We start from the raw sequence: 13,132 nt of genomic DNA, 5'->3' as shown, positions 1-13,132 counted from the left end.
TCAAGAAGGATACTGACAAGCTGGAACGTGTCCAGAGGAGGGCAACCAAAATGGTCAAAGGCCTGGAAACAATGCCTTATGAGGAACGGCTTAGGGAGCTGGTTATGTTTAGCCTGGAGAAGAGAAGGTGAAGGGGTGATATGATAGCCATGTTCAAATATATCAAAGGATGTCATATAGAGGAGGGAGAAAGGTGGTTTTCTGCTGCCCCAGAGAAGAGGACACAGAGCAATGAATTCAAACTACAAGAAAGAAGATTCCACCTCAACATTAGGAAGAACTTCCTGACAAAGAGCTGTTCGACAGTGGAACTTGCTGCCAAGGAGTGTGGTGGAGTCTCCTTCTTTGGAGGTCATTAAGCGGAGGCTTGACAGCCATCTGTCAGGAATGCTTTGATGGTGTTTCCTGCTTGGTAGGGGGTTGGACTGGATGGCCCTTGTGGTCTCTTCCAACTCTATGATTCTATGTGATGTGATGTGTTGTGATGTGATGTCTGTGTCCAGGGCGGCTGTCTACCAGCTCAATCTGGTACGCAGGATGAGACCCTACCTGCCCGCAGACTGTCTCGCCAGTATGCGGATGATACCCAGCTCTACCTCTTTTTCAAATCAGAACCAGTGAAGGCGGGGAAGGTCCTGTGTGAGTGCCTGGAGATGGTTGGAGGATGGATGGCAGCTAACGGATTGAGGTTGAATCCTGACAAGACAAAAGTCCTGTTCATGGGGGAAAGGAGGCTGGCAGTTGTGGAGGACTCCCTGGTCCTGAATGGGGTAACTGTGCCCCTGAAGGACCAGGTGCGCAGCCTGGGAGTCATTCTGGACTCACAGCTGTCCATGGAGGCGCAGGTCCATTCTGTGTCCAGGGGAGCAGGATGAGACCCTACCTACCCGCGGACTGTCTTGCCAGTGGTGCATGCTCTGGTTATCTCTCGCTTGGACTACTGCAATGCGCTCTACGTGGGGCTACCTTTGAAGGTGACCCGGAAACTACAACTAATCCAGAATGCGGCAGCTAGACTGTTGACTGGGAGCGGCCGCCGAGACCACATAACACCGGTCCTGAAAGACCTCCATTGGCTCCCAGTACGTTTCCGAGCACAATTCAAAGTGTTGGTGCTGACCTTGGAAGCCCTAAACAGCCTTGGTCCTGTATACCTGAAAGAGTGTCTCCACCCCCATCGTTCTGCCCGGACACTGAGGTCCAGCACCAAGGGCCTTCTGGCGGTTCCCTCGTTGCGAGAAGTAAGGTTACAGGGAACCAGGCAGAGGGCCTTCTCGGTGGTGGCCCCCCCCTGTGGAACGCCCTTCCGTTAGATGTCAAAGAAAAAAACAACTACCAGACTTTTAGAGGACATCTGAAGGCAGCCCTGTTTAGGGAAGCTTTTAATGTTGATTAGATTATTGCATTTCAATCTTCTGTTGGAAGCCGCCCAGAGTGGCTCGGGAAGCCCAGCCAGATGGGCGGGGAATACATAATAAATAATGATGATGATGATGATGATGATGATACAGTCTTGTCCCTTCTGCACCCGAGCTTAATCTGTGTCGGGGTTCACCGAATCATAGCCCTTGCTCTGGAAGGTCTGGCATATTTACTAAAGCGAGAGTTCCCCTGGGCATACTCAGAGAACATGTTTAAATCTTCCTCCCAAGGGACAGATGCTTTGGGCAGGGCGGGGCTTTCAAGGCGAGGAGTGTGGGACCCACCTGTGTTCCCCGTTAATAATAATAATAATAATAATAATAATAATAATAATAATAATAATTGTAGTTTCCGGGTCACCTTCAAAGGTAGCCCCATGTAGTGCATTGCAGTAGTCCAAGCGGGAGATTACCAGAGCATGCACCACGCTGGAGAGACAGTCCGCAGGCTGGTAGGGTCTCATCCTTCTACCCTGGACACAGAATGGACCTGCACCTCCATGGACAGTTTTGAGTCCAAAATGACTCCCAGGCTGCGCAGCTGGTCCTTCAGGGGCACAGTTGCCCCATTCAGAACCAGGGAGTCCCCCACACCCACCTGCCCCCTGTTCCCCACAAACAGTCCTTCTGTCTGGTCTGGATTCGACCTCAATCCGTTAGCCGCCATCCAACCGCCTCCAGGCCCTCACACAGGACCTTCACCGCCTTAACTGGTTCTGATTTGAAAGAGAGGTAGAGCTGGGTGTCATCCGCAGACTGAGGAACACCCAGCCCCATAATTTGTGGGGAATTATGGGCATTTCCAGACTCCTAGTCCAAGCGAGAGATAACTAGAGCATGCAGCACTCGGCTCTAATAATAATAATAATAATAATAATAATAATAATAATAATAATAAATTATTTATACCCCGCCCATCTGTCTGGGTTTCCCCAGCCACTCTGGGCGGCTTACAACCAAATATTAAAAACAATACAGCTAACCAATCTGTTAGCCGCCATCCATCCTCCAACTGCCTCCAGGCTCTCACACAGGACTGTCCCCGCCTTAGCTGGTTCTGATTTGAAAGAGAGGTAGAGCTGGGGGTCACCCGCATACTGAGGACCACCCAGCCCCATAATTTCTGGGGAATTATGGGTACTTCCGGACTCCTCAAATTTCTCTCACACTTCCTCCCCGCACGTCTTATCCCTTAGGGCTTCTTCAAGCGAACGGTGCAGAACAACAAACATTACACGTGTACCGAGAGCCAGAATTGCAAGATCGACAAGACGCAGCGCAAGCGGTGTCCCTATTGCCGGTTCCAGAAGTGCCTCGTTGTGGGGATGAAACTCGAAGGTGATTCCCGTCGGCATAGCCTTGGGGGCTGGGCATAGCTGTCAAGTTCTTCCCTTTTTTCAAGGGAAATTCCTTGATGCTGAATAAGCTTCCTTGCGAGAAAAGGGAAAACTGGACAGCTATGGGGGTGTGGGGGGAGTGGGCGAGTTGTTGCAAGCCGGAAGGGAGGTGCTGACTGCAAAAGCGCCTTCTGCCAAGGGGGTGGGGAGGGATCCTGACATCCAGGCTATGTCTCGGATCAGGCATCCCTAAACTCGGCCCTCCAGGCTTTTTGGGACTACAAATGGGAGTTGTAGTTCCAAAACATCTGGAGAGCCAAGGTTGCCTATGCCTGGATTAACGGATGGATGGATTAATGGATTGATGGATAAATGGATTGATGGAATGATGGTTGGATATATTAATGCAGGCATAGGCAACCTTGGCTCTCCAGATGTTTTGGAACTACAATTCCCATGATCCCTGACTACTGGAGTTAGGGATCATGGGAGAGCCAAGGTTGCATATGTCTGCATTAATCCATCTTTCCATCTTTCCATCTTTCCATCTATCCAAACTGGGCTCTCCAGATGTTTCAGAACTACAACTCCCATCATCCCTGGCCACTGCCCCTGTGAGCTAGGGATCATGGGAGTTGTAGTTCCAAAACATTTGGAGAGCCAAGGTTGCTTATGCCTGCTCCAGATGTTTTGGAACTACAACTCCCATGATCCCTGGCCCCTCGCCCTGTGAGCTAGGGATCATGGGAGTTTTAGTTCCAAAACATCTGGAGAGCCAAGGTTGCCTGTGCCTGCTCCAGATGTTTTGGAACTACAACTCCCATGATCCCTAGCTAACAGGGCCAGTGGTCAGGGATCATGGGAGTTGTACTTCCAAAACATCTGCAGCAGGTATAGGCAACTTTGGCTCTCCAGATGTTTTGGAACTAAAACTCCAATGATCCTGTTGATCCCATGATCCTGTTGGATGTTGCTGCCTCTGAGCTAACCGCGGCCAGGAGGGCTTTTGCTCCGGCCCAAACAAGCCATGGGGATGCAAGATCTGCCACTATTTTCTTCCTCGTTCCCCCTCTTAACCCCCGTTGCTTTTCTCATGGGAGTTGTAGTTCCAAAACATCTGGAGAGCCAAGGTTGCTTATGCCTACTCTAGATGTTTTGGAACTACAACTCCCATGATCCCTGACCATCTGAAGGCAGCCCTGTTTAGGGAGGCTTTGAATGTTTAACAGATTACTGTATTTTATTTTTCTGTTGGAAGCCGCCCAGAGTGGCTGGGGAAACCCTGCCAGATAGGCGTGGTATAAATAATAATTTTTTGTTGTTGTTATTAGTGCATTTCCTGCCTAGGTCGTGAGAACGCAAAACCTTCGCTGGCGAGCACGTGCGTTTTTCAAAAGAGTGTGCGCCTCCATGCACAGCATCCACCACCCAAACAGCAATGGACTACAATTCCCATCATCCCTGACCACTGGTCCTGTTAGCTAGGGATCATGGGAGTTGTAGGCCAAAACATCTGGAGGGCCAGAGTTTGGGGATGCCTGCTGTAAAACATACATAGGCAGCCTTGGCTCTCCAGATGTTTTGAAACTACAACTCCCATGATCCCTAGCTAACAGGGCCAGTGGTCAGGGATCATGGGAGTTGTAGTTCCAAAACAGCTGGAGAGCCAAGTTTGCCTATGCCTATTTTGGAACTACAACTCCCATGATCCCTAGCTAACAGGGCCAGTGGTCAGGGATGATGGGAGTTGTAGTTCCAAAACATCTAGAGCAGGCATAGGCAACCTTGGCTCTCCACATGTTTTGGAACTACAACTCCCATGATCCCTAGCTAACAGGGCCAGTGGTCAGGGATCATGGGAGTTGTAGTTCCAAAACAGCTGGAGAGCCAAGTTTGCCTATGCCTATTTTGGAACTACAACTCCCATGATCCAAACTGGGCTCTCCAGATGTTTCAGAACTACAACTCCCATGATCCCTATTCCTATTAATTCAGCGTTCCCTCTGAGTTGTTGTTGAGTCGTTGACGAGTCCACCGCTCTTAACCACTACAACCCGCTGTCTTCCCACGACGTCTGATGCCTTTCCCCCGCTTTCTCTCCCTTTGCCCTGCCTTCCCCTCCTCCCTGCAGCCGTGCGCGCCGACCGCATGCGGGGCGGCCGGAACAAGTTCGGGCCCATGTACAAGCGGGACCGCGCCATGAAGCAGCAGAAGAAGGCCCTGATCCGCGCCAACAGTTTCAAAGTGGAGACGCCGGCCCCGCCGCCCATCGTATCCTCGGTTCAGGCGGCCGTGGAGTATGGCTTGAGCCATCACCCCCACCCTGGGGTGCCGAAGGCGATGCCCTTGCCCAGCAATGGCTCCAGTGGTGGCAGCAGTGGGATAGGCAGCTTGGCCGCCATGACGCCTGTCGACTACGAGCGCAGCTCCTACGGGACGCCCACGCTGGCCGTGCCCACGGTGCCCTTGGGGTACCACTACCCACCCTTCGCCAGCCGGGCCATCAAGTCCGAATTCCCGGACCCGTACGCGGCGCATCCAAGCGAGGCGGCCCCGGCAGCGTACCCGTACCCGGAGGTCTACCCCAGTGGTGGCGGCGGCTCCCCAGCAACGGGGACCGACATGCCGGATGTGATCCTGAAGCTGCTGCAGCAGGAGCCCGACGAGGCACAAGTCAAGGGCCGCATCCTGTCCTGCCTGCAAGAGGAGCAGAGCAAGGGCCGCCACGACAAGCTCAGCACCTTTGGCCTCATGTGCAAGATGGCGGATCAGACCCTCTTTGCCATTGTGGAGTGGGCGCGTGGCTGCATCTTCTTCAAAGAGCTGGAGGTGAGTGGGGAGGGCGGGGGGTCGAACCCACAAACTACTCTCATGTTTCCCCGCGGTTGCTTTGTTTGGTTCCGGCGAGGGCGCCTTTGAGCACGTGCAGAGCGCCAGCAGCGGACGCAGGGTAAGTCTTCCGCCGGATAAGGACTCCCGCAGCTTCGCCTGCGCTCAGTAATTTATCATAAAGGTAAAGTCAGGTATCCCCAACCTCCGGCCCTCCAGATGTTTTGAGACTACAACTCCCATGATCCCTAGCTAACAGGACCAGCCTTGGTTCGGTTCAGTTTAGTTTGATGTGTTTGTCTCTTTAAGTTCTGTTTTGCTATGTGGGTTATATGGGGATATATATATATATATACCGTATATATACACACACACTAGCTGGCCCGGCCATGCGTTGCTGTGGCAATTTTGAAAAAATGGAAGTAGAAATGTGATGTTGTAAAGCAGGCATTCCCAACCTGCGGCCCTCCAGATGTTTTGGCCTACAACTCCCATGATCCCTAGCTAACAGGGCCAGTGGTCAGGGATGATGGGAATTGTAGTCCAAAACATCTGGAGGGCCAAAGTTTGGGGATGCCTGCCTTAAGGGACCCCTGACCATTACATCCAGTCGCGGATGACTCTGGGGGTTGCGGCACTCATCTCACGTTATTGGCCGAGGGAGCTGGCGTACAGCTCCCGGGTCATGTGGCCGGCATGACAAAGCCGCTTTTGGCGAACCAGAGCAGGGCACAGAAATCCCGTTTACCTCCCCTATTGATCTACTTGCACTTTTGACATGTTTTCGAACTGCTAGGTGGGCAGGAGCTGGGACCGAGCAGCGGGAGCTCGCCCCGTCACAGGGATTCGAACCGCCGAGCTTCCAATTGGCACGTCCTGCTTGTGGTCTTCCCCGGGGTCTTTGTGGGCCACTCTGGGGAATGGGCTGCTGGCCTGATCCAGCCAGTGCCTGCAAGCCCCAAATCTTCTGGGAACGGACAGAGAGGCTCATCTCGCTCTCAGGCAAAAGTCCTTTCCCGACCACTGCTAATCTCCCTTTGCTGAGATGTAGACATCACAATTATTTCCTTCTCCAAAACACAACCGTCTTCTCCCGAGCATTTCTGGGGAAAATATTTGAATTGTTCAGCAGAATCCCTGATCTGGACTTTGTGTAGAAACGAAATCTCTCCACCGCAAGAATGCGCTGACGTCAAGAGCAGCCACAATAAGACAAACACGGCAGAGAAACGAAGAAAGAGATTGCGGACAAGAAGCGGGGTTCGGTCCTTTATGTAGTTCAATTGGTTGGCACCCTTAACCCTCCTGGATCCGTACCAATCCAACTGGAAAGCCACACTGCACGAAAAGCTAAGAGACTTGGGATTCTCCCCACAGGCCTTGATAGCTGCAGGCTACCATAGAATCATAGAGTTGGAAGAGACCACAAGGGCCATCCAGTCCAACCCCCTGCCTAGCAGGAAACCTTTCTCCCTCCTCTATATGACATCCTTTGATATATTTGAACATGGCTATCATATCACCCCTTAACCTTCTCTTCCCCAGGCTAAACATAAAAGCAAGAGCAATAATCCGCCAACGAGTTTGGGATGTGGAACTTCAATGCAATGTGAGCAAGATGAATAAACATCCAGCTATAAAAGACAATGGGAGAAGATTTCCCCCAGCAAAGTATTTGTCAAAATTACAAATACATTTACCCTACTGTCATCTACTTTACTGCAGGGAAGATTCGCAGGCAAACCATATGTGGAATGAATCTGCCCCTGCGGTATGTCAGAGAAACTGCCTTCAAGCCCCAAATCTCCAAAACTTTGGCCACCTCATGAGAGAAGAAGACTCCCTGGAAAAGACCCTGATGCTGGGAAAGATGGAGGGCAGAAGGAGAAGGGATGGTTGGACAGTGTTCTCGAAGCTACCAACATGCTCCAAGACTTTGGCCACCTCATGAGAAGAGGAAAATCCCCTGATGTTGGGAAAGATGGAGGGCACAAGGAGAAGGAGATGACAGAGGACGAGATGGTTGGACAGTGCTCTCGAAGCTACCTACATGCTCCAAGACTTTGGCCACCTCATGAGAAGAGAAGATTCCCTCATGTTGGGAAAGATGGAGGGCACAAAGAAAAGGGGATGACAGGGGACGAGATGGTTGGACAGTGTTCTCGAAGAGACTAACATGAGTTTGACCAAACTGCGAGAGGCAATGGAAGACAGGAGTGCCTGGCGTTCTCCTGAGGTGGCCAAAGTTTTGGGGCCTCAGCTTCAGGATCTGTCCCTCCAGTGAGCACTCAGGGCTGATTTCCTTCAGAATGGATAGGTTTTATCTTCTTGCAGTCCAGGGGACTCTCAAGTGTCTCCTCCAGCATCACAATTCAAAAGCATCAATTCTTTGGCGATCAGCCTTCTTTATGATCTAGCTCTCGCTTCCATACATCACTACTGGGAAAACCATAGCTTGAACTAGATGGACCTTTGTTGGCAAGGTGAGGTCTCTGATTTTGAAGATGCTGTCTAGGTTTGTCATTGCTTTTCTCCCAAGAAGCAGGCGTCTTTTAATTTCGTGACTGCTGTCACCATCTGCTGTGATCATGGAACCCTAGAAAGTAAAATCTCTCACTGCCTCAATTTCTTCCCCTTCTATTTGCCAGGAGGTGATGGGACCATTGGCCATGATCTTGGTTGTTTTGATGTTGAGCTTCAGACCATCTTTTGCGCTCTCCTCTTTCACCCTCATTCAAAGGTTCTTTAATTCCTCCTCAGAATCACAGATCTGTAGGGTTGGAAGGGACTCCAAGGGTTATCTAGTCCAACTTAGAATCACAGATTTGTAGGGTTGGAAGGGACCCCAAGGGCCATCTAGTCCAACCCCCTGCAATGCAGGGATCTCAGCTAAAGAATCCAGGACAGATGGCCACCCAACCTCTGCTTAAAAACCTCCAAGGAAGGAGATAGGCCACCAAATTTCTGAGGAAATTTGTTCCACTGTTGGATAGCTCTTACTGTCAGAAAGTTCTTCCCTAAGGTTTAGACAGAATCTCTTTTCTTGTAACTCGAATTTGTGTATCTGAAGAAGTGTGCATTGCACATGAAAGCTCATACCGATGGCAAACTTAGTTGGTCTCTAAGGTGCTACTGCAAGGAATTTATTTATTTTGAATTTGATAGTTTGGTTCCTACCCTCTGGAGCAGCTTGCTCTATCTCAGGCATCCCCAAACTTAACCTGAAGTGATATATATACCGGCCACGCATTGCTGTCACATTTTTTTTAAAAAAATTGAAGTAGAAATTTGACATTGTAAAGCAGTCACCCCCAAACTGCGGCCCTCCACATGTTTTGGCCTACAACTCCCATGATCCCTAGCTAAGAGGACCAGTGGTCAGGGATGATGGAAATTGTAGTCCAAAACATCTGGAGGGCTGAAGTTTGGGGATGCCTGCTCTATCTTCCCTGTGACAGCCCTTCAGATATCTGAAGATGGCCACCTCAGTCTTCTCTTCTCCAGACTAAACATAACCAAATCCCTCAAACATTCATTGTAAGTTTGGGTCTCAAGAGCCGTTATCACTGGTCACCCTCCTCTACCCCCATTCCAACTTCTCAATATCCTTCTTAAGGATATTAAAGGTAAACCGAACCCATAGGGTGCTCATCAATGGCTCCTCTTCTTCCTGGAGAGAAGTAACTATGATATTCTTCACTTCAGCAAGGCCTTTGACAAGGTGCCCCATGATATTCTAGTAAAGAAGCTGGTAAAATGTGGTCTAGGCAATGCTACCATTCAGTGGATTTGTAACTGGCTGGCTGACCGAACCCAAAGGGTGCTCATCAATGGCTCCTCTTCATCCTGGAGAGAAGTGACTAGTGGGGTGCCACAGGGTTCTGTCTTGGGCCCAGTCTTATTCAACATCTTTATCAAGGACTTGGATGATGGTCTTGAGGGCATCCTGAGCAAGTTTGCAGATGACACCAAATGGGGAGGCGTGGCTAATACGCCAGAGGACAGGATCACACTTCCAAATGACCTTCACAGATTAGACAGCTGGGCCAAAGCAAACAAGATGAATTTTAACAAGGAGAAATGTAAAATACTCCACTTGGGCAAAAGAATGAAAGGATGGGGGACACCTGGCTTGAGAGGCGTGGCTAATACGCCAGAGGACAGGATCACACTTCCAAATCACCTTCACAAATTAGACATCTGGGCCAAAGCAAACAAGATGAATTTCAACAGGGAGAAATGTTGGGCACTGGGGCAAAAAAAAGGAAATTATGGGTGACACCTGGCTTGAGAGCAGTACATGTGGAAAGGATCTAGGAGTCTTGGTAGACCACCAACTTGACATGAGTCAGCACTGTGGTGCAGCATCTAAAAATGCCAATGCAATTCTGGGTTGCATCAATAGGAGTATAGCATCTAGATCAAGGGAAGTAATAGTACCACTGTATTCCGCTCTGGTCAGACCTCACCTGGAATACTGTGTCCACTTCTGGGCACCACAGTTCAAGAAGGATACTGACAAGCTGGAACGTGTCCAGAAGAGGGCAACCAAAATGGTCAAAGGCCTGGAAACGATGCCTTATGAGTAATGGCTTAGGGAGCTGCGCATGTTTCACCTGGAGAAGAGAAGGTGAAGGGGTGATATGATAGCCATGTTCAAATATATAAAAGGGTGTCATATAGAGGAGGGAGAAAGGTTGTTTTCTTCTGCAACAGAGAAGCGGACATGGAGCAATGGATTCAAACTACAAGAAGGAAGATTCCACCTCAACATTAGGAAGCACTTCCTGACAGTAAGAGCTGTTTGGCAGTGGAATTTGCTGCCAAGGAGTGTGGTGGAGTTTCCTTCTTTGGAGGTCTTTAAGCGGAGGCTTGACAGCCATATGTCAGGAATGCTTTGATGGTGTTTCCTGCTTGGCAGGGGGTTGGACTGGATGGCCCTTGTGGTCTCTTCCAGCTCTATGATTCTAAAGGGACCACTGGCCGTTAGGTCCAGTTGCAACCGACTCTGGGGTTGCGGTGCTAAGCCTGCGTTATTGGCTGAGGGAGCCGGCGTACAGCTTTCGGGTCATGTGGCCAGCATGACCAAGCTGCTTCTGGGTTTCCAGAGCAGCGCACGGAAAAGCCGTTTACCTCCCCTATTGATCTACTTGCACTTTTGACGTGTTTTCGAGCTGCTAGGTTGGCAGGAGCAGGGACCGAGCGACGGGAGCTCACCCTGTGGCGGGGATTCGAACCGCCGACCTTCTGATCAGCAAGCCCTAAGCTCTAGGGTTTAACCCGCAGCGCCAGCCTCAAGTCACGAGACCTCACCCCAGATCAGGCATCCCCAAACTTCATGGGTCGGGACAGGGTGGAGGCAGTCGCAGGGTTGAGCCACAGCAACGCTTGGCCGGGCCAGCTAGTGTTTTATATTTCTATAAGGGTGAGGAGTCCAGATATTTTGGACTACAATTCCCATCTTCCCCGACCACTGTTAGCTAGGGATCATGGGAGTTGTAGGCCAAAACATATGGAGGGCTGCAGTTTGGGGATGCCTGCCCCAGATCAAGCCACGATTCCCATTGCTCGGAGCCACCCTCGAGCCTCCCATCACCAGCCGAAATCCATCTCTATACAATTTATTGAATTATAGGTTGTCACTGGAAGAGGACGGAACACTGCCCAAACCCAGGACAACTCCAGGATCAATCTATTCCACCTCCCTGCCCAGACAAGCCATCCCCGCAAATCTTCCCCCGAGCCTTGACATATCTCATCTCAGCTCACTTAAGAGAGGGTATTTATGGGTGTTTGCTCTGACCTTTGCCCCCGCCCCCACCTATCGGTCGCCACACACCTCCCTCCATAAACAAGAAGCCGCCACCCCCCTCTCAAATCTCCCTTGGCCCGGCTGGTTATTAGTCTTGCCTCCCGAAGGCCGAGCGGAGCGTGTAACTCTCCGGTGCCTGACATGGCTAGAACACCAGCCCATCACTCTTGCCCGCGGATTGGCAGCCGAGGCTCTCGTTTGTCAAGCGCCGGACTGACAGAATGACTAGCCCTGAAATGAAACGATATATCTGGGGAGGTGAAATCTGATTTCAATCTGGCCGCCCCGGGAGAAGTGGGGAAGGTGTGGGGAAGGATATTGCGCTGGGAAGTGGTGTCAAGAGGCCAATTAGCCGAGTCGTAACACAGCCTGTCCCCTCATCCTTATAGAAATATAGAACACTAGCTGGCCCCGGCCACACATTGCTGCGGCTCATCCCTGGGACCCATGAATAGAAATGCTTTATTGTCACTGTGCCACTTGTTTACAGTGAGATTAAGTGAGCCCCCCATCCCCACCCCACAATCTCTCAGTCCTTATTACGCTCTGGGTGCTGTCGCACGACCACCAGCTCCAAACGTCAGCGGCACTGTTGCTGTCTTCCATTCAGCAGCCTCATGGCCCATGGGTAAAAACTGCTCTTTAACCTGTCAGGGCGGCATATCCTGCTTCTATATCTCCTGCCCCACGGGTGCTGGCCAGGGTGTGAGTCGTCCCTGAGAACGTTCCTCGCTCTTCTGAGGCAACAGTCTCCCGCGATGAGAGCTAGCGGATTCAGGGGACAGCAAACAATATCGTGTGTTGTCTTCACCCCCCTCCACAGGGACTCTCTGTCCATGGCTGTCAAACCAGCATAAAGTAAAGTTAAAGGGACCCCTGACCATTAGGTCCAGTCGTGACCGACTCTGGGGTTGCGCGCTCATCTCGCGTTATTGGCCGAGGGAGCCGGCGTTTAGCTTCCAGGTCATGTGGCCAGCATGACAAAGCTGCTTCTGGCAAACCAGAGCAGCACATGGAAACACTGTTTACCTTCCCGCTGTAGCGGTTCCTATTTATCTACAGTACCTGCATTTTGATGTGCTTTCGAACTGCTAGGTTGGCAGGAGCTGGGACCGAGCAACGGGAGCTCATCCCGTCACAGGGATTCGAACCGCCGACCTTCTGATCAGCAAGCCCTAGGCTCAGTGGTTTAACTCACAGCGCCACCTGGGTCCCAGCATACCACACCGTAATGCAGTATGAGAGAACACTTTCTATCGTGGACTGATAGAAGGAAATCCTCGGTTACCGTCCAACCTGGTTCTTCCGCAAGACCCTAAGGAAATGAAGTCTCTGTTGGGCCTTCCTAACCACCTGGGCTGTATTCATAGAATCATAGAGTCATCATGTAAAGGTAAAGGTAAAGGGACCCCTGACCATTAGGTCCAGTCGTGACCGACTCTGGGGTTGCAGCGCTCATCTCACATTAATGGCCGAGGGAGCCGGCGTACAGCTTCCAGGTCATGTGGCCAACATGACAAAGCCGCTTCTGGCGAACCAGAGCAGCACAGGGAAACGCCGTTTACCTTCCCGCTGTAGCGGTACCTATTTATCTACTTGCACTTTGATGTGCTTTCGAACTGCTAGGTGGGCAGGAGCTGGGACTGAGCAACGGGAGCTCACCCCGTCGCAGGGATTCGAACCGCCGACCTTCTGATCGGCAAGCTCTAGGCTCAGTGGTTTAACCCACAGCG

General features: G+C 51.0%; 1 protein-coding gene across 1 annotated transcript in view; it reads left to right on the top strand.

Moving 5' to 3' along the window:
- Positions 1-13,132, top strand: part of NR5A1 (nuclear receptor subfamily 5 group A member 1) — a 43,907-nt gene that overhangs the window by 12,239 nt on the left and 18,536 nt on the right. Inside the window, exons 2-3 of the mRNA XM_060270249.1 lie at positions 2,618-2,759; positions 4,890-5,587. Of these exons, the coding sequence (XP_060126232.1) occupies positions 2,618-2,759; positions 4,890-5,587 (840 nt within the window). The remainder of the gene's footprint in view (positions 1-2,617; positions 2,760-4,889; positions 5,588-13,132) is intronic.

The sequence above is a fragment of the Zootoca vivipara genome, chromosome Z, assembly GCF_963506605.1.
Source record: "Zootoca vivipara chromosome Z, rZooViv1.1, whole genome shotgun sequence".
NCBI classification, from domain to species: Eukaryota; Metazoa; Chordata; class Lepidosauria; order Squamata; family Lacertidae; genus Zootoca; species Zootoca vivipara.
Note: the sequence above shows the minus strand (reverse complement) of the source record. Positions and strands in the feature narration are given on the sequence as shown.